This window comes from Mustela putorius, unplaced genomic scaffold (assembly GCF_011764305.1).
Source record: "Mustela putorius furo isolate JIRA1106 unplaced genomic scaffold, ASM1176430v1.1 tig00003983_pilon_pilon_pilon, whole genome shotgun sequence".
Taxonomy (NCBI): domain Eukaryota; kingdom Metazoa; phylum Chordata; class Mammalia; order Carnivora; family Mustelidae; genus Mustela; species Mustela putorius.
Genome location: NW_025422123.1, coordinates 19,112,150 through 19,138,093, shown reverse-complemented (window position 1 = coordinate 19,138,093; position 25,944 = coordinate 19,112,150). Strand labels below are relative to the sequence as shown.

The following is a 25,944-nucleotide window of genomic DNA, read 5'->3' as shown; positions in this document are numbered from 1 at the left end:
ACCTGCTGGGACCTGAACCAGAGATGAGATTTTTATGACACAGTGTTGTCTGCATCTCCATAAGAAGTCAGAAGGTAAGGAAGCCAGAAATATCGGGGCGAGGCCAATGTAAGGAATATGCTAATAGCGATCCCATTCCTACAGGATTTCAGTTCTACTTGAAATGATGAAATGATGAAATTTAAATACATTTTGCCCCAAGTTGCTTTAAAAAAAAAAAAAAGGAAATCTTTACAAATTAAGTTTTTTAATTCTGGAGAAAAACTGAATTATTTATTTTCTAAGGGCTGCAAACAGTCGTTCCTGTGTTTTGTTCTTAACTTTCAGGGAAATACTAAATTAAGGTTTGTTCATTTGGCAACAATTTATAACTGAGAAAATAAAAAATGAAATCTTTGTGCAGCAAGAATTTTTATTCCTCTCCCCTTAGTTTAAAAACGAAAGAGTTATGTCTGTGTTGTTTAAAAAAATGCTTAGGAATTTTTGAGATATGACTCTTGTTATTCAAAGTCTTAAAAAAAAAAAAGAGAGAAAAGTTCAGTCTGTCCCAAGGAGCTACAACAAGTTTTAGACCATCTGAGTTACTGTTGTTAATGCTCAAGAGAGGTAACCCCAATAAAGCTGTTACCATCAGGTTGCCACACGATCTCTGTGTCTTGTAGACTTGGAATCGAAATCTGAATTCAGGTCAGTCTGTAGCAGCACTTCTTCAGCAACTCAATGTTATTTCCCAAACATAGAGTTTGATTTAGAACTCCTGGGGATTTAACCTTGCATGGCAGTGTTTGAAACAGGGGTGATGGACTTCATGCTGTCTGAATCTTTGACCACTAGGTTGTAGGTGAGTGTGGTAGGGGGATAAAGGATGAAAGACCCCTATTAGCTTATTATCTAAGGGTCATACATTCGGGTCAGCAGTCTTCTATATTCATATACTTGCCCTCAGATCTCAGTGACTGACAAGTGTTCGGGTTATATAAAGAAACGTGACTAAGGAACGGAGCCCATGGCACTTCCTCAGTTGGAGACTATTAAACTAACTCATAGTTCAGGTTTACTATTAAGTTGTTTTATGTCCCTTGTTTTTCCACGAGCCACCAGCAAATGGAGATTGCACGCATACTAACATGTTTTACTTTGTGTTCTACTAATATGCACATTTCATCTGCAGAATGATCAGTTTTTTTCCTCAGAGTAGAACATTTCCTTTCTTCTCCTTCCTTCCTTCCTTTCTTTCTTTTCCTACTTCTTTTATCTTTTTTCTTTTTTTTTTTCTTTTTTGGCTAAATCTCCTTGAATCAGTTAGGATTAGAAACCAGAGTGGTGTTTCTCATGGGGGAGGAAATTCAGTGTGCAAACATTTTTGAATTCTATCATTTACATAATACGATTTAATCAGAGCAAAATGAGATAGAATCTCCGGTGGGGGGGCAGAGGGGGAGGGAAGAGGGAGATTTTTATTAGAAAACCTTGAAGGGTACTTTTGAGTTAAAGTCAGAAAACAATATTTTTATTTAAATTTTTTTTTTATTTTCTAACATTCTTTTTATTTTATTTTTAACATAAAATGTGGTATTTGTTTCATGGATACAGGTCTGGGATTCTTCAATCCTACACAACACCCAACACTTCCCACACACATAACCCTCCTCAGTGTCCATACCCCAGCCATCCCATTCCTCCCACCTCCCCAGCAACCCTCAGTTTCCTGAGATTAAGAGTTTCTTACGGTTTGTCTCTCTCGTTTCATCTTGTTTCATTCTTTCCTTTCTTCCCCTATGAACCTCTGCCTTGAAGAAATACCATTTTAAAGCAGTAGTTCTCAAACAGTTCTGCCCCTTCCAGGGGACATCTGGCCATGTAGGGAGACATTTTTGGTTGTCACAACAAATGATGTGTTGCTACTGACACTTAATGGTCAGAGACCAAGGATGCTGCTAGACGTCCTACAGTGCACAAGATAACCTCCCACAGCAAAAAAATTGTCAGGTCCTGGGGCTCCTGGGTGGCTCTATCGGTTAAGTGTCTGCCTTCCGATCAGGTCATGATCCCAAGGTCCTAGGATCGAGCCCCACATCGGGCTCCCTGCTCGGTGGGAAGCCTGCTTCTCCCTCTCCCACTGCCCCTGCTTGTGTTCCCTCTCATGCTCTCTCTCTCTGTCAAATAAATAAATAAAATTTCTGAAAAAATTACCAGGTCTAAAGTGTTAATAATGTCCAGGTTTGAGAGGGAATCCGATTTGAGGCTATCCATTAATAATATTTGAAGATACAAAGTGTGCACTGGTTGATTGAGGAGATAAAAATTCATCTCTGGTGGGGCGCCTGGGTGGCTCAGTGGGTTAAAGCCTCTGCCTTCAGCTCAGGTCATGATCCCAGGGTCCTGGGATCGAGCCCCACATCGGGCTCTCTGCTCAGCAGGGAGCCTGCTTCCTCCTCTCTCTCTGCCTCTCTCTCTGCCTGTCTCTCTGCCTCCTTGTGATCTCTGTCTGTCAAATAAATAAATAAAATCTTTAAAAAAAAATTCATCTCTGGCAATTTAGATTTAAAAAATACTTCTGGATACATTTGGTTGTGATGTTTCCCACTTCTGACTTGAACCACACATGTGTTGGCTAGTGTACAAAGGTAAATCTATGAAAACAGCTCCAAGCCAGCTCTCCCTCTTGCCCCAAGGTATATGGAGGACAGTGTTCTAACCATTGGCTGCAGGTGACCATGGTCCCCACTCTGGCATTCCCAGCCCGGGCCTAGCCGGGCAAAGGGCGGCCCCAACCCAGTGAGCGTGGTGCTTCTGACTCCCATGGTTGAGCTTTATTGTCACAAGATCACGAATGACTTCTACATTGTGTTTTTATTTTGTATGTTGGTGCTTGCAAAAATGTCAATGAAACAGGTTTTTCTGGCAGGCGAGAACTGATTTTTATCTCTTTAACGGTCAGTATTACTATCACTTATTTTTTAGTGTCAGAAAACAGTCTCCAGGTCTAAGTTGCTGAGTCAAGAGTGGATTGATCCGACTGTAGGAAACGACTTTGAGAAGCAGATTCCTCACCATTTCTGTGGAAATTGGGTAGACGGAACCCTATGGATGACCTGACTGTCATGGCGCCTGAAGACCTTGATTCCGAGGACAAGGAGGTGTTAAGCTGGGATATTAACGATATGAAACTGCCACAGGTACGTACTTACATAAGAATCTGCCTTCAGCCTTTGACTCGGAAGCCTTAACTTGTTACATTCTGGAAGAAAATTGGTGAGGAGCCAAGCTGGGGAAATTGCTGTCCTGCAGAGCTTCGGCTGGGCATCTAACTGAGGAATTTTAAGAGGAGATGCCATGACCTAGAATTGGAATTGGTCTTTACCTGGCAACACTACCCCTCGCCCCACAAGAGTTACAGACTGAAACAAAGAAAATGCTGCTTCCCTTCTCTTTTCCAAGTTTGGCTTGGATCCTGTCGCACCTACCCCAGCTAGCTGCTAGAATAAAGTTGATGTTAAGTTATTTGCAAATAGATTGACTTTGCACAGTGCACAGATTCCCAGAAAGCCTTATTTGCTATATAGTAATGGGTTTTTAAATTTTTTTTTTTTTTTTAAGATTTTACTTACTTATTTGACAGAGAGCACAGGCAGGTAGAGTAGCGGGCAGAGATAGGGAGAGAATCAGACTCTCCGCCAAGCAGGGATTCCCCATTCAGGACTCGATCTTGGGACTGACTCCAGGATTGTGACCTGAGCCGAAGGCAGTTGCTTAACCAACTGAGCCACCCAAGTGCCCCAATATAGTAATGGTTTTAAATTAAATCTGTAACTGTAATGTCCAAATGATAGTTCTCTTATGGACCAGAGCAATTCTTCTAGAGCTTGTGTAAGTAAGATGGGGTAAATATACACAGGGCTGTTTTCCAGCTACAGAGAGGCTGTTTCATTTTCTTTACCTTCATTTTTGGCATTTGACTTTTTAACTCTTAATTTGGTGGAAAATATGAATTGTGTAAAACTGACCTCCCCTGACTCCCTTTTTGGCATTCCAAGTATGTTTTCACTGAAGTTGTTGGAAAGGGTATTGGGAAGGCAGGGTGGAGATAGCCAGTACTGTTTAATGAAAAGGTCAAGTTAGTCTGCCTGACTCTGGGGAACAAATTTGTTTTTTTACCAAGGCAGGGCAGAAGAAATGGGATTCCACAGTCTCAGTTTAAAACCATTCCAGTTTTTATTCTCATGAAGACTTCCAGATCATTTCAAATTTCACTCTAATGAAGTTTTTTGTTTGTTTCTCTGTTTTCTCTTAAATTCCTACCTATGTTAGCTCTCAGTAGGTCTTAGAAGAGTTGGAAGTCAAAAAGTATACCCTGGGGGCGCCTGGGTGGCTCAGTGGGTTAAAGCCTCTGCCTTCGGCTCAGGTCATGATCCCAGGGTCCTGGGATCGAGCCCTACATCGGGCTCTCTGTTCAGCAGGGATCCTGCTTCCTCCTCTCTCTCTGCTTCTCTGCCTACTTGTGATCTCTGTTCTATCAAATAAAAAATTAAAATCTTTAAAAATATATATATACCCTGCTTTTCACTCTGTTAAGGTGGTTAAATAAACCATAGTTGAATCATATAAATATCTATTGTAGGGATTTGTCCTTATAGTTGTGCCTCTTTTTTTTTTTTTTTTTTGGATTTTATTCGTTTATTTGAGAGAGAAAAGGAGAGAGAGAGAGAGTATGAGCAGTAGGGAGGGGCAGAGGGAGAAGCAGACTCCCTGCTGAGCAGGGCTCCATCCCAGAACGATGGGATCATGACGTGAGCCGGAAGTGAGCCACTTAACTGACAGAGCCACCCCACTGCCCCTTTATGGTTGCTCTTAATTGGTTTATGATCGTAGTTGCTGTTCTAGGAGAAACTTTAAGGTACATTTTAGTTTACCTGGCTCAAGGATGTAGATCACTTCCTTTTCCTAATTTCATGATCGTAGCTCACAAGTAGCTGTGGGGTAACCTAAGCTTCAAGAGTAGAAGTAAGCAAGGATCTGGAAGGTTTGCAGGGCCGCCTCCTCGAGCAGGGTTTTTGTTTTTTTGTTGTTTTTTTTGTTTTGTTTTTAATATTTTATTTATTTATTTGACAGACAGAGATCACAAGTAGGCAGAGAGGCAGGCAGAGAGAGAGGAAGGGAAGCAGGCTCCCTGCTGAACAGAGAGCCCGACGTGGGGCCCGATCCCAGGACCCTGGGACCCATGACCCGAGCTGAAGGCAGAGGTATCAACCCACTGAGCCACCCAGGCGCCCCTCAAGCAGGGGTTTTAATGGGGTTTGAGAACCCTCTGAAGTGGCAGGTAACACTGTCTACAACATGCATTTTTTTCTTCTGGGACCAAGGACCATATCATTCATCAGATCTGTAAACAAAAGAAAGGAAACACCAGGGACAGCTCAGTTGGTTAAGCGTCTGCCTTCAGCTCAGGTTGTGATCCCAGGGTTCTGGGATCAAACTCTGCATTGGGCTCCCTGCTCTGCAGAGAGCCTGCTTCTCCCTCTTCCTCTGCCACTTGCTCTGCGTGCATGTGCTCGCGCGCTCTCTCTCTCTCTCTCTCTCTGTGTCAAACAAGCAAATAAATAAAATCTTTTAAAAAAAGAAAGGAAGCACCACTTCTCTGGAGGAAAACTTGGAACTCATGAAAGTTCACTTTCCATTATGAATTTTCAAAAACAAAAGCATTCTCAGTTTCCCGAGACATTGCATTCAGAAATTTACAAAAATACAATGTAGTTTTGAAAATGTGTCATTTATAGTAATCAAAAAGTAGGATTGCTCCTGTAAATAACTTAGTGAACTTCAGCAAGTGCCCTTGTAAATATCCCGGGGTAATGATTAGAAGTGCAGTGCCTTTGGGGCACCTGGGTAGCTCAGTCAGTTAGGCCTCTGACTCTTGGTTTTGGCTGGGGTGGTGATGTCAGGGTTGTGAGATCGAGCCATGTGTTTTCTCTCTCTCTCTCAAAAAAAAAAAAAAAGAAAAGAAAAGAAAAGGAAAAAAGTGCTGTGTCCCTTTAATATTTTCTAAGCAGAGACACCACCATCCTGATCTGGATTTGTGCTGGCTCTGGAATCGGATCACGAACCATTTGAGGTGAAAAATAAAAGGGTCTTGGAAAGATTTCCAAGCTGATTAGGTTGTATATTTTGTGAGTATTTCAAGGCCGAGTGGTTGCACTGTGTAAGCCAGGGTATGGGGACAAAATCCCGGCTTGGAATTCCAGTTCTGCCTCTTTTTAATCTGTAAAGCCTTAGGGAGTTGTTTCCCTTTACTGAGACTCCCTTTCCTCTTCTGAAAATAAGGTGGCTTCACAGACCGGTCTAGGGTTCTGGGACCTCAGTAGGAAAGCAGCCTGCCTTCTAGAACTGTCAGCCCGGCGTTAACACACCACCTGACATACATTAACAGCAGTTGATAAGTGTGAAAGTCACCCGCGAATGGCTCCACTGCTTTCAATCTGTGTGACTCTAAACCATTTTTTAAAAAAAGATTTTTATTTATTTATCTGACAGACAGAGATCACAAGTAGGCAGAGAGGCAGGCAGAGGGAAAGCTGGGGAAAACAGGCTCCCGGCTGAGCAGAGAGCCCGATGCGGGACTCGATCCCAGGACCCTGGGATCATGACCTGAGCTGAAGGCAGAGGCTTTAACCCACTGAGCCACCCAGGCGCCCCTAAACAAGCCATTTTTAAGTCTCAGTTATCTTCTCGGTAAAAGGAAAACTGAAATTACTTACGCAAGCCGCTTAGAGCCCTGTTTGCCAAAGTATGTTCTGTGGACTATGCATGACGCAGCATTTTTGTAGGTGTTGTAAGGAAAAACAGAAGCCCCGGGTTCAATGAAGTTAAACAGATTTCTTTGCGCGGATCGGAGACGTCCATCCACGTCTGTGTTGGCGGTGCTCCCAAGAGAAGGCGGTGTCAGGCTCTGTGGCTCTGACTTGTTTTTGACCCTGGAGTCCTCTCTATAGAGCCCCTCAGGTGATTCATGTTCTCAGACTACCAGTTTGGGCACCAAAAAAAATCCGGTTTGAAGGATCAGATGCAATTGCTTGTTATTGTTGTAAATTTGGTACAGGGAATTCAGAGTTTGTTTTTCCTAATTTTGTGTTCTTGCCAGGATGACTACTTCCACAGTGTGTAGGCAAATTCTGGCAACTGGTAGACCCATTTCTTTACTGCTAATCTGCTCACATGCTTCAGATTTTGAGATGAGCCACCGAGTGCTGAATGCATGTTCTGTGCCCTGAAATTCCGTAGCCCTTTGCACATCTCAATCATGCCAAGATTTATGGGCTGGTTTTTGCCAATAGTGAATGCTGATATCCTCATTAGGACATTAGATGTTCCGGGGGGCGCCTGGGTGGCTCCGTTGGTGAAGCATCCGGCTCTTGATTTCAGTTCAGGTCATGATCTTAGGGTTGGGAGGTAGAGCCCCGTGCTGAGCATGGAACATGCTTGGGATTTTCTCTCTCTCCTTCCTCTGCCCCTCCCCTGCTTGCTTGCCCTCTCTGTCAAATAAATTAAATTAAATAATTAAATTTTAAAAAGACCCAAACATTTCTGAGTAACGACAATGTATCAGACACTACAGCAGGCTCTGGGGATATGGGGGCCATGAAGCTATGCTAACTTTCATGGATGGGCTCATGATCTTTTGAGCAAATGGAATAAAGTCCGTGCCTGAATGGAGAGTCTGTGTCATGCAGAAAAATGCTGGAGGTCCTTGCAAGAGGACATATGGAATTCAGCGTGCCTTGGACATGGGGATCAAGATGGCTTCTGGCAAAGGGCTTTCTCGGAGCAATGCCTTGTAAAATGTAAAAGGGGGAAGCAAACAAGACCATCAAGGCAGAACAGGGCCCCCGAGTCCAAAAGCTATTCAGCCTCTACGTTTGAAGGAGCTTGTGCACAGGCATCCAGCAGGGTCGGCAGGGAGATGGGGGAGGCTACTGGCTGGAAAGGCGGTTTAGAAGCAGACTATCCTAAGAGGATTCAGTTATTTTCTAGGAATAGGGTAGTTACTAGGCTTTTGGGGCCAGATAGAATCGTGATTGGATCTGGGGCTGAAAGTCCTCTTGCTCTGGCTAAGTCATCCCTCCCCTCTATTTGTTTCATGGGGGCTTCCTCCTCCTCTCAGCTGCATGTTAGATCTTTATAAATATTCCTTTCACTTGCTTCTGGTCCGTCCTCTAAGGGTGGTCATGTTGACACCCTTTCTCCATAATCCAGCCCTCAGGGAGCCAGCCCTGAACCACAGGCACTCAACTTACTCAAAACCACCATTGATAAAAATCTCGGACCAGTGTGGTGTGCCAGTTTGCTTTCCCTTTTTATTCCCCTTATACTTTCATTTTACATTTCATTTTCATTTTAAAGGTGCAACTATAATTGCATTAGGGTTTGCTTGACCCAAGCAGCAAATGTCTGGTGTTGGTTTAGTCTTTCCTACATTAAAAATGTTTATTACAAGTTCACGGAAAGGGTCACAATCTCATTAATACTGACTGTAACTCTTGGCAGCTTTGAACAGCTAAGAAAGTGCTTTTTTTCTTTTTCTTGGGAAATTGGGAAAGAATTACTTCTTTTTCTTCCTAAATAGCACCCACTTTGGCAGGACGCTGAGAACACCTGTTCTGTTCCTAACACCAGCCAGTTTCTCTTAGTACAAGTACAGGGTGTACTCAGAAGCACCATTGCAGACAAACCCTGAATCATTTGGTTCCTAAGTATGCAGTTTAAACCTGTGGCCAGGGGTGCCTGGTTGGCTCAGTCAGTAGAGCATGCAACTCTTGATCTCAGGGTTATAAGTTGAAGCCCCATGTTGGGCATAGAGCTTACTTAAAAAATAGTAAAATTAAGTTAAATAAAAAACAGCAAACCATGGCCAAAGCCACACCAAGCCATTAACTCAAAAAATTCCAAGCTTTAAGTATATTCTTTTCTAGAGAAAAGATAAATATACATAGTCTAAACATAAATACAGGTCAGCCTAAAACCTGGTGAGTCAACCACAAAGAACCCATGTCTCCAGTTAATTTCCTGGACCATGATTTTAGCCAGCAGGGTTGCCTTTGCCTCAGACTTCAAAGAGAAGGTAAATATTGGAGCTCTTCAGTGAGTTCAGGTGTGGCTAAATGTAATCACAATGAGCCAGGAGTAATCAGATGTGTCTTGGTGCTGAAGAGCCAACAGGTAAACTAGATTCCGGGTTTCTTGTCAGTTATCATCTGCCTGCGTGATCAGGTCACATTATTGTTGGTCTAACAGGTACACCTATGACTCTGTCCTTCTTGCCAGCGTTCCCCTTGATGTCAAGGTCATTTGAACTTCCTGGGACAGCTCCACCTATATTGGGCTCCCTTGGTCATTGAATCCCCACTACTGGAGCTAGAATCATTCTGCCACCCCGGACTCTTGTTGGGATGGGGACATTACTGAATCTGTGGTAGGAGAAACTGTCTTCTGGGTGCCTGCCGGGAGGTCCTTTGCTTAACCAAGTAGAGTGGAAAGGGAAGGAAGAAGAGTAGAGAGAAGCAAGCAATGGAGAATTTAAAAACAGGAGAACTCCAGCCGATCTTAGTGTTGTCTGAACAAATAAGGACTCTTTTTTTTTTTTAAGATTTTATTTATTTATTTGACAGACAAGAGATCACAAGTAGGCAGAGAGGCAGAGAGAGAGGAGGAAGCAGGCTCCTTGCTGAGCAGAGAGCCCGATGCGGGGCTCCATCCCAGGACCCTGGGACCATGACCTGAGCCGAAGGCAGAGGCTTAACCCACTGAGCCGCCCAGCCGCCCCAAGGACATTTTTGTTTTGAATTTTGATCCTTTAACAAAGGTAGGAAATTGCACTATTAGCCATTATAAGGAGTCACTCTTGAGTTAACTCAAAAGCATTTTGTTGAGTTGAATTTCTTCTTTGAGACCACGTGGGTTTGGTTTTCTGTTGGCGCAGAAGAGATAAGTTCCTGAAACCAAAATGCTGGTTTATTTTTTTTTTTTCTGTGTTCCATAAGTAACATGTCATTTTTTCCCCTCTATCTGATTTGCTTAAAGGTATATCTGTATGCCCTCCCTGGTTTATTTGGAAACATTTGTTTATAAAGAAGCTATTCTTTTTTTTTTTTTTTTTTTTTTTTTTAGATTTTGTTTTTATTTATTTGACAGACAGAGATCACAAGTAAGCAGAGAGGCAGGCAGAGAGAGTGGGGAAAGCAGTCTCCCCGAGGAGCAAAGAGCCTGATGCGGGGCTCAATCCCAGGACCCTGAGATCATGACCTGAGCCAAAAGCAGAGGCTTAACCCACTGAGCCACCCAGGCACCCCAAATTAAGCTATTCTTAGCATTAAAGAAAAATGCAGATAATTGCTTTGTATGAGAGTGGATTATATGCTAGGTGAAATCCATTTTAATATAATCAAAGTAGTGTAGGTGTTTTGATGCCATATTTCACAATTTTCATTTTCATTTTATTAGTTTTGTTTTAATAGTACATACTTAATTTTTAAGGGACCCTATTAGAACTTCAGGTAGTTAAGTAAAGCAGAATAAGGAAGATTGGGTGCTCTAGGGTTCCATGGAGTTGCAGAGATTTTGAGTGAGTTAGAGGATTAGGTCTCTTAGTAAAAAAATTACAGAAGTCATAGAAATGTTAAACCCCCAGGGATGTTACCCCCTTGAGATTATAAAATATAAATTCGTTAGATTTCCTGTTGGAAACCTGAAGGATATTCCCTTTAAATTATAAACTTCTTAACTGAGAGGAAAAACAAAGTTACTCATGAAAAGTTAGAAATTAAAATAAACACAAGATCAGGAAAGAAGAAAACATTTTATGGAGATCCGCTAAACGACATTAAGAAATGATTATTCTTTCTTTTTAAATTTCACCTCTCTAGTGCCTTGCATTTACAAGGCTTTCAGAAGTCCCTGTCATTCATTTGACACCTGGGTTCCTCTGCATTATGGGAATCTAGGTTTTGTCTTAATTTCAATGTCAAACGATGTCAAAGATTCCACTAGGCATCCAAATCAAAAGATTGGGCATAGAGAAGAGCTTGATACGAACACATTTACTCCTAGGAATTTTCTCAGGTTAATACGTTGTCAGAATTATTACTACATTACTGATGGAACTGGAAATGTAGGCTGCCAGTGAAGAGGCTGCTGGGAAGAAAAAAAAAGGCTTAAAAGATGGTCAAATGTAGGGACACCTGGCTGGCTCAGTCAGAATAACATGTGACTCTTGATCTGGAGATCGCGGGTTCGAGCCCCACACTGGGTATAGAGCCTACTTAAAAAAATAAATAAATAAACAAATAAACTTAAAAAAAAAAAAAGACATAATATTTTCAAATGTAAAAAATACTATAATCCCTGAAGCACCTGGCTGGCTTAGGTTTGAGAATGTGACTCTTAATCTCAGGGTTGTGAGTTCAAGTCCCACGTTGGGTGTGGAGCCTACTTAAAAAATAAATAAATAAAATATTTCTTAAAAAGAAAAGAAAATATTGTAAGCCCTAAAACAAACCTCAACAATGTTAAAATACAGTGTTCTCCAGCGATGGTGGAACCAGCCTAGAAATTAATAGCAAAGGGCAGCAGAGAAATCTGCACATACATGGCAAATAAACAGTATATTTGTAAGTCAAAAAGGAAGCTTCAATGGGAGATCAAAATATACATTGAACTGAGAGAAAATTGTGGGGAGAAAAGACGATGGAGATCATTTCTTCCTCTGAACCTCTGAGGCACTCACATACAGCTTCCCCTCCTCGTGGTTCATGGGATTAATGGCGCTGACCACCCTGCAGGGGCTACTCACCTTGAAAATGAAAATCTCCGCTTTTCTTCAAGTCTGCATGGCCCTTGTCTCTGCTGCCCTGACAACTGTGCTTTGTGTCTGAATTATTCAAATGCCTCCAATCGATTTTTACAGTCCAAATCGTTAAAGGTCCACATGTTAGTGTTTGAACCCACATTTTTATTTCAGAAGATAAAATATTCTGCTTCTTGGGGCGTTTCTGTGACTACAGAAAATAAGAAGGCATTGCTTAGAGCCTTAGGTCAGAAGGCAGAGAAGAGAAGACAAGGTGTGTGGAGGAAGCAGGAAGGGGGCTGGCTGCCTGAGGTGAATCTTACCCAGCTCGGAAATCCCAGGGCATTGGGAGAGGGAGGGAAAGAGCTAGAAAAAGCCGACGGTCCACTCAGCATCTTGGCGTGGCCGCGCCTGTTTCCCGGAAGCTCTGCTCTAGCTGCCTGGCGGACCACAGGGGCCTTTTGCAGACAGCACACGCCCTCCTCCATTTCCCTTCTTACCTCACAGTAGTTACAGTGAGGCACATGAAGGGTTCCCCTGAGCCATTACTCTGAGAAAGAAGGCTGTGGAGTCAAGTTATTCCAGTAAAGTCTTTGCTTTAGAGGGGCTTGGACTCCCATCTTGGATTTGGTTTGACAAGGTTTAAAGCATGAAGTGCCCTCTCTGTTGGTCTTCTCCATCCTGAAAGCCGTTGGCTCTTAAAACCACATTGGCTGCTTGTAGTTCTGGATCTGGTCCTCCAGGCACGGCTTCAGATGTTTTATGTATGTTAACTCATTCAGTCTTCATAACATCCCTGTGAGGTGGGTACCTCCATTTTCCAGAGCAGGAGAGCAAGAAGTGAAGGCACCCAGAGGGCAAGGAACTTGGTTAAGACTTTGTACTGAGGCCGTCTACTTCAGGGGCCGGGCTCTTAACCAGAAGTCAGGAGACTTTGTCTAAAGGGCCAGATAGTAAGTTGGGCCATTACAGTCTCTGCTATAATGACTTGACTTGGCTGTAGTAATGTCAAGTATGCATAGACAACACTGAAGTGAATGAGATTGGCTGTGTTCTAATAAAACTTTATTTACAAAAAAAAAAAGCAATTTGATCCATGAGCCCTATATTACAGAACCCAGCTTTTTTTTTCTTTTTTTAAAGATTTTACTTATTTATTTGACAGAGAGCGACACCGCAAGAGAGGAAACACAAGCAGGAGGAGTGGGAGAGGGAGAAGGAGCCCTTTGGCTAAGCAAGGATCCTGATGTGGGGCTCAGTCCCAGGACCCTAGAATTATGACCTGAGCTGAAGGCAGATGCTTAATGACTGAGCCACCCAGGTGTCCCCAGACCCCAGCTCTTAACTGTACCAACACTACCTCTACCTCATTTATGTTTCCTCAGATCCACCTTAGTTCCCACGACATGCCATTCAAATGGCAACTATCAGTATATCAAACTTAAAGTTCATAACACATCTGCTCTTGGTGGTACTTCTTTGAAGAATATTTTATCACTATGTCCATTTTGGAGAAGAGCAAAATGAGGCTTCAGAGATAGTCACTTGCCCAGAGTCTCAGGTTACAAAGCTCTTTCGCACGTTTTAAACTTGAAATCTAGGGGCGCCTGGGTGGCTCAGTGGGTTAAAGCCGCTGCCTTCAGCTCAGGTCATGATCTCAGGGTCCTGGGATCAAGCCCTGCATCGGGCTCTCTGCTCTGCAGGGAGCCTGCCTCCCCCTCTCTCTGCCTGCCTCTCTGCCTATTTGTGATTTCTGTCTGTCAAATAAATAAATTAAAAAAAACAAAAACAAAAACAAAAAACCTTAAACTTGAAATCTAACTCAGTAAACACCAACTTCCCCATGCTGCCCTTCCATCCTGTTGTTGATATTTTCTCTTTTCCTTCTAAAATGCCCCCCCCCCCCCGCAATATTCTATGCCTGCTTTCTTGTCAGGGAGTCAAAAGGAAGGCACCCTGACCTCTCCTTCTGGACCTTCTAGAATCTTCTTGATGAAAAATGTTCTTCTGTCATGCCAGGTCTCTGGAGGGTATGGGAATAGACACAGCCTAAGTTTGAGTATGGAGATTGCTTAGCAAATGTCATTCTTTTTTTTTTTTTTTTAAGATTTTACTTATTTATTTGACAGAGAGATCACAAGTAGGCAGAGATGCAGGCAGAGAGGGGGAAACAGGCTCCCCATTGAGCAAAGAGTTTGATGAAGAGCTCCATCTCAGGTCCCTGAGATCGTGACCTGAGCCGAAGGCAGAGGCTTAACCCACTGAGCCACCCAGGTGCCCAGAGATTATCGTTCCTGAGAATGAAGCAGGATCGGTCAAATGCAGGATCTATGCTCCAAAGGGCCGGAAGAATGGGAGCTTCAACATCAGTGCCTAACATTTATTGAGAGCTTATTCCATGCTAGGTGCTATGCTAAGTATTTTTTATATATTATCATATTCTCAGAGCCATACTTAAGGTTGGCAGGTCTTGTTGTCCGTATTCTACAGATAAGGAAACAGAAGGACAAGAAGCCCAATGACAAATGCCATAAGGATTGAGTGTACTGATGATCTTTCGTAAGGAGAGCTTAGATATTCACACAGGGTGAGTAGTGCTAGTGCTAGTGCTAGGCAAGAATGTAGAACTTTGCAGCCAAAGTAAACTCCCCCTCCTTGTTGGAGGCCCATGGATCTAGAAGTAAGAGAAAAAGGAAGAAGTTCTCCCCAGGGGAGAAAGTGGCTATCAGAACCCTCCCAAACCCGGGCTCTCTAGTTTTCCCACTGTTCAGCTCTGGTGACTGCATTCACCTTCCCAGTAAGGTAACTAATGTGTTATGAGACATTATCTCACTACCCTGCCACAGAGCACAATCACATTACTTCACCTCAAAAATTCTTCATGGGAGATGGTCAATAAGTCTTCTCTCCAAAGCCTAGAGAATCATCACATAGTAGAACTCAGGGGAGGTGGGAAGTACTGAATGACAGCCCAGCTTGGTCCAGGGAGCAAACATTCCGTAGACCCAGCAGGCCTAATGGTGTCATTACGACGAGCTCAGATCCTGTTGTTGGGAGTGAAACGCTGGTTGGTCTTTGCCAAAGGTCTCCACAGCTCTTGGAGGCCAAGACCACCTTCACATCTAAGAACAGTTGGTGTGTGTTTTTTTTTTTTAAGATTTTACTTACTTGAGAGAGAGAGCATGAGATGGGGTGGGGCAGAAGGAGAAGCAGACTTCACGCTGAGCAGGGAGCCCAATGCAGGGCTCTGGCCAGGACCCTGCGATCATGACGTGAACCGGAGGCAGACGCTTAACCAACGGAGCTGTGCAGCCAGCCTACACAGTTGTGTTGTCTCACTTAAAATACAGCAGTATGCTTTGTGTCTCTAACAGAATGTGAAAAAGACTGACTGGTTCCAGGAATGGCCCGACTCCTACGAGAAGCACATCTACAGCTCAGAGGACAGGAACGCACAGCGGCACCTGAGCAGCTGGGCCATGCGCAACACCAACAACCACAACTCCCGCATCCTCAAAAAGTCCTGCCTGGGCGTGGTGGTGTGCAGCCGTGACTGCTCTGCTGAGGAGGGCCGCAAGATCTACCTGCGACCCGCCATCTGTGACAAAGCCCGGCAGAAGCAGCAGAGTGAGTAGCGTTGGGGGCACAGCGAGGAAGCTGGCGTCCAGCAGCCTCCTCACCCCTCGGGGTTTGCCCTGTGGTTCTCCCCGTGCTCAGAGCACCCACCAACAAAACTACTTCCTTGGGTTAAGGCCCCTGACTCAAGGCTTCTGTTCAAAAGCGTAGGTATCACTTAGGGGACTCATACTAGTTCATCAGAGGACCCACATAAAGTCTAGGAGAACATTGTTGATCACACTTGACCACGTGACATCTTGGGGAATGGGTCCCATCCCCCACCCTCTCCCAGGAGCTCAGTGAATGGTTTGGTCTGGAGTGGGAGCAGTGGGACGAAGTTTGAGATTCGACTCCAGTCCATGCCATTTAGGTCCATGCCATAGTCGGGTTCATTGTGTTCTTCTTTATCATGTCCATCGGATTGTGAAACAGATGCATCCAGCATTCCCCTGTGCCCTGCCCGCTTCGGACCTCAGGTTACTTCATGTTCTTTCCTTGTAAGCTGTCTTGAAAACTGGCTCTCCTGAAAGGGTCTGGTCTCAGTCATTTACACTTTAATGAACATTTAGGGGCTGTGCTTCTCTTCTGTGACTTTGCTCTTTGACCCTTAATTCTCACTGGGAAGTGAAGGAATTCTGTCCTCTTCTCTACAAAGAATTTCAGGTCTCAGTAAATATGGAGGGAGGGATTTTCTGCTCAAAAGAGCTCTCCCTTGACTTGTGAGATATCCCAGTCTGTAGGAAACCGCTTCCTCTATCCCTGTGTGAGACTGGTCTGGGAGGCTTTGATGGCCAGGCCTCCGGGGGTCAGAGGTAATGCCCAGTGGAAGGGAGCCCAGAACACTGCACCCAGGCCCATTCTCTGCCATCCCAGAGTTAAGTGCCAACTGCAGGGGCTGCACAGACTCAGGACTCAGTTGGCAGGGTCACCTGCTTGTGCTCTCTTACAGGGAAACGCTGTCCAAACTGCGACGGGCCTCTGAAGCTCATTCCTTGCCGAGGCCATGGGGGCTTCCCGGTCACCAACTTCTGGAGGCACGACGGACGCTTCATATTCTTCCAGGTTGGATTTGACTTAGAGTTAGGAGATGCCATTTTCTCTTTAATTCCAGAAGTGTGCGCAGAGCATAGGGGGAGGTTTCGTACGGGAGATGGGCAGGGGAATGCGAGCCCATACCAACCCCGAGGCGCACTCTGGGCAAGCAGATGGCTGTACCCACACCTGCACACAGGCGCCAAGACCCGGAGCCCCAGGAGGGAAGTTGGCTGATTCCACCTCCGGCCCCTGGGGGGAGGCACCCTGCAGTAATCTCATTACACTCAGGCTAGCACAGTGCTGTGGCCTGGGGTTGGCTTCAACAAACCCAAAATGTGGGTGTGCAGGATTCCTTGAGGGGGCGGTGCTAAAAGCAGGATAAAAGTCTGGCTTCTGATGGCAGAAGGTCCGTGGTGTGCTGGTCAACCAACCTTCCAGAAAGAAAATATCCCAATGGCTAGCGTGGGCCAGCATCTGTGATCATAGCGGTTCCCATCGTGGTTCATCTCCAGCTGCCAGCCAGCTCCCAGAATTCCCAAGCATTCTATAGCTGGCTCTCAGCTTGGACAGCTCCAGCATGCTTTGAATTCCGGCTCCCCACTCATTCATGGGGGGATAGGGGGAGGAGTGTCCCCTCCATAGCTGGTGGAGTGGCCCCATGCCTCAGTTTCCTACTCTGTAAGCTGGGGCAGTGGTAATGGCGGCAGGACTGATGCTCAAGGGTCAGTGAGGTCGTGTGTGTTGTGGCCTCCTCTCACACCGCAGGAAGCACTTTGTAGTGTCGCTTGTTATGATTGCGAGTGTGACTTCACCAGGTGGGCGAGGGGCACCATGTTCAAAGGCGGGCAGGAAAGCACGTGACAGGCCAAAGAGCTTTATGAAGTCTTGGGCCAGCAGCAGCACCCGGTCAGGTGGCAGGGCACGGGGTAACATTCTACACACCGTGAGGTCCAATATTGCTGTTTATTTTACCTCCTTGTCTCTTGTAAGTCAAAGGGAGAGCACGATCATCCAAAACCAGAAACCAAATTGGAAGCCGAGGCAAGAAGAACAATGAAAAAAGCACATGCGGCGGCATCTGCCTCTGTCCCCTCAAAGCTGAAGGAGAGCCCAGATACAAAGGTAACCTGTCCCCTGTGTGCTCAAAACATATGGCAACTCCCCACACTCGTGGTGAGGACAATACCCTTCTCCAGTCCCTCTCCACAAATGAGGTCGAAACCATCCCATCTGGCTCATCTATAGGGTAGCATCCCCCAGAGAAAAGAAATAGAATTGGGTTTTCCTCTTAATTTCTGCCATCTTGTAGCATGCTCTCAGATACTCTTAAGCTTCATATAATTTTAGAAACATCTTTCTTGCTACAATTACAAGGAGAGACTTGGATTAGTACTTACCCTCTATTTGGCACTTTATATTTTGGTTCAGAAGTGAACCTAAAGTGGTCTTGGCAAAATACCATTCCAAAATGGGCATTCTTCCCCTAAATAGATGAGCAGACTCGACCCAGAGGAAATAACCAGGAAGTTTCTGAAAACATTGGCCACCTGTGGGGTTGGGGGTTGGAGAGGCCACACTGTGATGTGAACTGTCTGGCTTTAAGGGCATCATATTAAAGGTTGGTGGGTTTGTCTGCTTGATAGTGATGCTAATTCCTGTATTTTACTGTTGCTCCGTGCTCCACATTTCTTTTCATGAGGACCGAGATGGAGCCTGTGCATTCCCTAGAGGTTCTAAATATGCCTTACGTAGAAAAAGAAAATGTCACTTGGGTCAGTTATAGGGACATGTGAGTCCCTGAAACCGAATGGCAGTTTCTTCACTCCTCCTCCCAGCCATGGGACAAGTTGAAGGGCATTTCCTCACACTCTACCTGGTCATAGTCTCTCTATCTCTACCTTCTTGTTACATAAGCAAGCAGATCACTTAATTCTCAGCCAGTTTTTTTTCCCTGAGTTGAATTGGAAATTAGTATGTATGCTTCCTTTATTTATAGAAATAAACTTGCTACTTAATTTTCTAGAGGCCCTATTTATGGGTCAACAAAATCCCCCTTGGACTTGGAGAAAAGGCTCTTGAGAAGAAAAACAACAGAACAACCCTAGTCTCTCAGACTGCAAACAGTACTGAAAAATAGAAAAGTCAAGGAAGGAAATGACGTGTGTGTGTGTGTGTGTGTATGTGTGTGTGTGTGAGAGAGAGAGAGAGAGAGAGAGAGAGAGAGAGACTGGGTGAGCAAGCAAGACAGAGATCCCCTGAGAGTTACACTGACTATAATATAAATCTTTGAAGCTTTAGTTTGATTTTTCTTAAATAGTCTCTTACAAGTTTCTCACAAGGACAGTTACTCTATCAGATTTGTGTTTGAGGGTGAACCATTTTCAACACACTCTGCTCAGAGTCAGAGGAGTGAGAGTGACACAGCCCGTGCTGGTGAGTAGGCTGTACAGTGGACCTGGAGGCAACCTTGACTTCTTTCAGACTTTAAGTGCTTGTGGTGAAACCCCACTGTGCGTTTGCGCTTCAAGTATGTGAGGAATGAGGAAAGTCGGACAGAGCGCTTACTTGTACAGAGTAACTCTGGGTGCCTGTGGTAGTTGTGTCAATTTGCTTAACTTATTAATGTGAGCTTTTCGCTTTCCTTTCTAGTCTCTTCCAGGTGAAACCCAAAGTTGGGGAAGTTTTCCTTTAACTTGGTCTTTCCAGGAGGGCGTCCAGTTGCCCGGTAGTTACAATGGACGTTTAATAGCTAACACTCCCCAGCAGAAGTCTCTGAATGATTGCTTGTTCTTCTCCAAGAGCTGTTGCTTGGGGGAAACCACTGACCTGGCAGACCCCACTTCCACCTTGGGCCCCACTAAGCTCTATGACAAATGCAAACTGTCCAGTAGTTGGATCTGTAATGGTGGGGACCTGCTTCATCCTGTTTCCGGAGTCTTCTCTGACTACGGTGATCGGCAAACATGGAATATAAATACTGCCTTGGGGAGACAGTCTCTTAATGACAACTGTTGTCCCAGTTATCCTTTCCCTCTGACCAGCTGGCCTTATGACTTCTCCCCTTCCCAGAGCTCTGCAGAACCCTTTCCCCAGCAGATTCCAGTGGAACCGCCTGTGGCCGAAAGTAGCTGTCGCCCATTATGGCCTAATCCAGGGGGTGAGCTTTATGAAGAGAGGCTGCATGTGGATTTTAACAGCTGCTGCCCTTCCTCCACATGCCACTCACCTCAGGAAGACCCCTTTCTCCTTACCTACGCCTCCCATCCCCACCATCAATACTCATTGACAGGCAAGAGCAGCAAATGGGATTTTGATGAAGACATGAGGGGCGTGGGTTTGGATCATTACAGCAATGAGATGCTTCTCAACCTCTGTCCTTTAAGATGATCCAAACTGAAAACCTTGTACCCTATTAGCAGGACTACAATTTAGTGCAGACTCTCTGGAGAACAGTATGGAAGGTTCCTTAGAAAACTCAAAAGTAGAACTACCTGCACTCCCGTGGTCATTGCAGCAGCATTCACAATAGCCAAAGTATGGAAACAGCCTAAGTGTCCATCAGTAGAGGAATGGATAAAGAAAATATGGTGTGTGGTATATATTTATATATATATATATATACACATACACACACACACGCATATACAGTGGACTAGATTACTCAGCCTCACAAAAGTGAGGAAATCCTACCATTTGCGACAACATGGATGGACCTTGAGAACATTATGTTAAGTGAAATAAGTCAGACAGAAAAAGACAAATACTGTGAACTCATTTACATGTGGAATCTAAAAAAAACCCAGACTCATAAAAACAGATCAGATTGGGGTTGCCAGAGGTTACTGGGGCAGGGCGGGAGTCATGGTGGGGAATTGGGTGAAGGCAATCAAAAGATAACGAAACTTCCAGTTTTAAGATAAATGTACATTTATGTAATTTTGGAAGCTGTAATGTACAACATGATGACTCTGGTTAGCAATATTGTATTGCATGTTGGGAAGTTGCTGAGAGAGTAGATCTTAAATGTTCCTACAATGGGGAAAAATGTGTAATTATGTGAAGCAATGGATATTAACTTACTGTGGTAAAAAAATTTGGCAGTAAATACATATATCGGGTCATTATGTTTTACATCTTAAACTTACACAATGTTATATGTTAATTATATCAATAAAACTGGAAGAAAAAAAGATTACCCAGATTTTTTATAACCATTCAAAAAAACTGTTTTAAGAAATGGCTGAAAAAATTTCTTTGGGCAAGAGCTTTCAGAACATAACCACAGATAAATCAGAACCAACTGCAACTGTAAATCTGCAACAAGCAGAAGGCAAGACTTCCTCACAAAAGTAATTTGGGTCTTCTCCTATTCCAGTCCTCTCATCCTTAGTGAGGAATGGAAACTTGTCTGGTCTGTGGTGAGAAATGTCCTCTGCTTTTTCTTCCCCCTCGTTATTTGGTGGTGGTGGGGGTCCTCAGCATCTCCACTGCATTATCTGTTACATTGCCCTTGAATCCTATCAAACAGCAGAGATGGGAAGAGCCCACCTACCTAGGATCTCACCTCTGCCTTCTGGGAAGCTGAAGCTGACGCTGAAGCAACAGGGATAAAGGGTAAAAGAGCTTCACAGGTGTAGAAAGATGAAGATTCCACCACAGAGGGGTTTAATGCATTGCCTAGTATTAAACCTGTGGGGTTGATTCGTGAACTCTGCACTTTCTGGTTGATTTCTAAGACTTGTCAAGACAAGGAATATGACCTGATTCCATCTAAGACAAAGACCAAGACTAAATGGCTGCAGGAGGAGAAAATCCCATCGTGCCAAATGGCTTCCTGCTCTTCCTTCTCACTTTCCTTCATGGCCTTCCCCTTCCATGAAGGCTTAGACTCTTATCCCATTTAACTTTGTTTTTATAGTGGCTAAATCAGTGCCAAGTTCCTAATAGGAGCTTGAGAAATGTTAGCTCAGAAAAGTCCTTGCGTAATGAATGTGGCCATGGTTGGCCAGCCATGTTTGAATGCCAGTTCTTTGCTAAAGTACTTGACAATAAAAGATGACCCTAGACATAAAATCTGGAAAGAACTGTGCAATAAACAAATATTTTCCGAAATTAATTATTTTTCTTTCTATTTAAAGGATAACAAATGCACATAATACAAAATTTGGTTGCTGGTATCCTCCTCAAGGCAATATTGACTCATTTCTTGTCTACTAGAGAGAGAGGTATTCTTTGTGTACATAGATGTGTGTGTGTATAGTACCATACCAGATTCATTTCTAGCATGGCTTTTGTCATTTTAGGACATAGTCTGGGCTTCAGGTCCTTATAAGCATATAGGACCTTATAAGCATTTTGCTTGTATTTGCTTATTGCCTCTTTTTTGTTTTAAAGATTTTATTTGAGAGAGAGACCACAAAAGAGGGGGAGGGAGGGTAGAGGGAGAGGGTGAAGCAGAAGCAGAAGCAGACTCCCCACTGAGTGGAGAGCCCAATGTGGGATTGACCCCAGGACCTAGAGATGGTGACCTGAGCCAAAGGCAGATGCTTAACTGACTGAGCCACCTAGGCACCCCAGGTTGTCTCATTTTTAATGGTACAGAATACATTCCATGACTGTATTATAATTAACTTAAGTAGTCCTCTATTAGCAGACATTTAGATTGGGTTGAATCTACTTAATTTGTTTTCTAAGTGCATAAAACTTAGAGTTTAACAGAGTTCTAAAGCAAGTGCTTATGTAAGCACCATTCAGGCCAAGAAATAGAACTTACTGACAGTAAGTCAAAGTCCCCTGATAGGAGCCCCTAATCTCACCCACTCCTGATCTTAAACCCTTTTCTGCATCCCAAACATTATGTAATTGACTGGCTTTTTATATTTAACTACATTTGCATGTACTTTGAAACAATAGTTCGGTTTTGCCTTTTGGGGGAAGATTAACAAATAGAATCATATAGGATACTGTAAAAAAGTTGAAATACAGCTTACATACAGAAGAATGCACAAATCATCTATACAGCTCAGTAAATTGTCACAAGCACACACCAATCTAGCCATCAGCTAGTTAGCATGTAGTTTGCTCGAGATTGTCTCCATAAGAATCAGATTGCTTTGTGGGTTGTGGTTTGTTATTTTCAGTCATAGTAAGGTATTTTTTCAAGTTGATTTAAGTAATCTCTGCACCCAGTGTGGGGGCTCAAATTCACAACCATGAGATGAGGACCTATCTGCTCTACCAACAGAGCCAGCCAGGTGCCCCTAAATTATTTTTTCACCCATAAATGCCTTTTCTCCATGCTCTAAAGCAAGCGATCTGTGCTTGCTAAAAATTTTGGCTCAAAATTCTGAAAAGTAGTGTGCCAGAAATTCAGTTCTCCTCTGAGATTTCCAGGGTTTTGAGTCTCCTCTTCTACGTGGTCCTTGAGTCTGTAACCACTGGATCCAAGAGCTTGAACTAAGTTTTTCAGGGTCACTTGTGCAAATAACTGAACAGACATCTCTCTCACTATTTCCCAAATAAGTTTATCCAGCATGTTTTTACTGCTTTGCAGAGAAGAGAAATTCTTTTCTTCAGAGCATAATCACCAATTAACTATAATAGGCTTAAAATACACTTTCATGTACCTTGAATATTGTGATTTTTCCTTGTTTTTCAAAGGTCTAATTCTTATCATTCTTCCTGCTCCATCTCTGATAGCAGGGATGGGGTATATTAGTGTGTGTGCTCAACTTTTTTTTTTTTTTGAGACTAAATTGCCCTATATAAAATTGTATTAGCTTTAGCTAACCATATAAGACAATGATTTGATATTTGTGTGTATTGTGAAATGATCAGCACAATAAGTTTTGTCAACACCCATCACTGCACATAATTCCAAGCATTTTATCTTGTGATGAGAAGTATTAAGATCTGTTCTCTCAGCATCTTGCAAATATATACAGTACTGTTTCGTCTTGTGTGCACGTGTAACTTTAACTGAAACTGCCAAACTATTTCTACAAAATGGCTATATTATTTTGCATTCTTACCAGTTCGTGTACAAAAGTTTCAGTTGCTTCTTGCCCCAGTCATCTAAATTTCAGCCTTTCTAGTAGGTATACGTAGTGCTATTTCAGTGTGGTCTTTAAAAAAAAAAAAAAAAAAAAAAAATTTGATTTTTCAAATATATTTGTCAGAGAGAGCCCAAGCAGGGGGAGCAATAGGCAGAGGAAGAAGCAGGTCAGACTCAATCACAGGACCCTGGGGTCATGACCTCAGCCAAAGGCAGATGCTTAACCTACTGAGCCACTCAGGGACCCTGATTTATTTATTTATTTTAGAGAGGGGGAGGTGGGGTAGAAGGAGAAGGAGGAAGAGACTCTAAGCAGACTGCGTTGAGTGCAGAACTGACACAGGGCTCCAGGTCTCGATCTCATGATCCAGAGACCAGGACCTCAGCCAAAACCAAGCATAACCAAGCATCACCCACTTAACTGACTGTCCCACCTAGGCACCCCTCAGTGTGGTCTTAATTTGCATTTCCCTTGATGACTAATGATGCTGAACTTTTTGTATGCTGATTTTCCATTTGTATATCTTTTGGTGAAGTGCCTATTCGAAACTTTTTTTTTTTTTTTAGATTTTATTTATTTGATAGAGAGCACCTAAATGCAGAAGAAAGGGGGAGTGGGAGAGGAAGAAGCAGGCTCCCTACTGGGAGCCTGATGGGGGTTGAGGCTTGATCCCAGGGCACTAGGATCCGGACCAGAGCTGAGGGCAGACACTTAAGGGACTGAGCCACCCAGGCGCCCCTTTTCAAAACTTCTGTCTACTTCATTGGGTTTATTTCCCAATAAAAAGTTGTAGGACTTACATATTCTGCTTACAGTTCTCTTACCAGATAAATGTTCTACAGACTTTTTCCTAAATCTTTTGGATAAACGTCTATAATCGAATATAGGTTTTATGTATTTTTATCCCAGCTATTAATGTCTTTTTGATCCAAGATCACAAAAATTTTCTCCTTTGTTTTCTGCTAGAAATTTTATTTCTCAACTCTTACATTTAGGTCAGTGTTCTGTTTCTGGTTATATGGCATGAGGTAAGCGTTGAGCTTCATTTTCTTTCACACATGGATATGAAATGGTTTCAGCACCATTTATTGAATCAAAATGTAATTATGACCTTTGGTTGAATGAATATGCAGAATTTCTGCTTTTATGACTATGTTACAAGGAGACCGTTTGGTGTACTATAATTACAGTACCCTTCTTAGACAACAGATTGTTTATTCTGGAGTTAATGATTGTCTCATTTCATTGCGTAGTTTGCTATATTACTAACGATAGTTTATACTTAACCACTGTCCAAGTTATAAAAGTCCTTTTCTTCATAGTAGCTCATAGTTTTCTTCTTTAAGATTTTACTAATTAAAGAGAGACCACAAACAGGAGGAGCAGCAGAGGGAGAGGGAGAACCAGACTCCTGACTGAGCCTAGAGCCTGATGCGGGGATCAATCCCAGGACCCTGGATCATGACCTGAGCCAAAGGCAGACACTTAACTATCTGAGCCACCCAAGCACCCATAACTTCTAGCTTTCTTAAAGATCATCCTCCTAGATTCTTCCATCTCTCCTCAACTGTGCACAGACTGCACAGTAATCCTGATGTTTTACTGTCCTATTGTTTCTCTTCACCATCATCTTAGGACCTTCTTTCTTCTCCTCTCTGGGGGATTCCACTCCTTTCTCACTCTTGGCATAGGTCCTGATTTGGTAGAGCATGCACTCCACTAATTTCCTATGAAAAGATGGATGGACAATAACTTCTGAGTTTTTGTACATTTGAAGATGTCTTAATTCTGTCCGCATATATGAAGTTTTAGTTGAGAATAGAAGTCTAGGTTGGAAGTGATTTTCACTCAAAAATTTGAAGTTACTGCTCCACTATCTTCTAGCTTTCTTGCTATTGAGAACAGTGGGATGATGTTTTAATTTCTGGCCATTTGAATGTGGCCTACTTTCTCTTTTCAGAAACTTCTAAGATATTTTTTGTTATTTCTGGTTATCTGAGATTTCATGATAGTGAGGTTTGGTGTGGGTCTTTTTATTTTTCATTTGTTGTGCCAGGCACTTACTGAGTTCTGTTCTGGGGCATTTTCTTGTATGTAAAAAGATGATAATTGGGGAGGGGGCACCTGCTGGCTCAGCCCGTAGAGCATGTGACTCCTGATCTTGCGTTGTAAATTCAAACCCCCTGTTGGGCAGGGACCCTACTTTAAAAAAAAAAAAAAGAAGAAGAAGAAGAATTTTCTTTTTCTCATTCTCTTTTTAAAACTTATTTTTTTAAAAAAAGATTTTATTTACTTATTTGACACAGATCACAAGTAGGCAGAGAGGGAGAGGCAGGCAGAGAGAGAGCGGGGTGGGGGAAACAGGCTCCCTGCTGAGCAAGGACCCCCCCCCCACCCCCA

General features: G+C 43.4%; 1 protein-coding gene across 1 annotated transcript; it reads left to right on the top strand.

Annotated features, from left to right (window-relative positions):
- Nucleotides 1-21,548, top strand: GCM1 (glial cells missing transcription factor 1). The gene is made up of 6 exons (XM_004771858.2): nt 1-74; nt 2,965-3,179; nt 15,211-15,463; nt 16,404-16,516; nt 17,480-17,611; nt 19,139-21,548. Exons 2-6 carry the CDS (start codon nt 3,087-3,089, stop codon nt 19,874-19,876), a joined length of 1,329 nt encoding a protein of 442 aa, XP_004771915.1. The 5' UTR covers nt 1-74; nt 2,965-3,086; the 3' UTR covers nt 19,877-21,548.
- Nucleotides 21,549-25,944: the final 4,396 nt, after the last annotated feature.

Coding starts and splice junctions, on each gene's coding strand:
- GCM1 (XM_004771858.2), top strand. CDS start 3,087: ATGGATGACCTGACTGTCATGGCGCCTGAAGACCTTGATTCCGAGGAC. Junction 15,464..16,403: donor AGCCCGGCAGAAGCAGCAGA/GTGAGTAGCGTT, acceptor GCTCTCTTACAG/GGAAACGCTGTCCAAACTGC. Junction 17,612..19,138: donor AGGAGAGCCCAGATACAAAG/GTAACCTGTCCC, acceptor TTTCCTTTCTAG/TCTCTTCCAGGTGAAACCCA.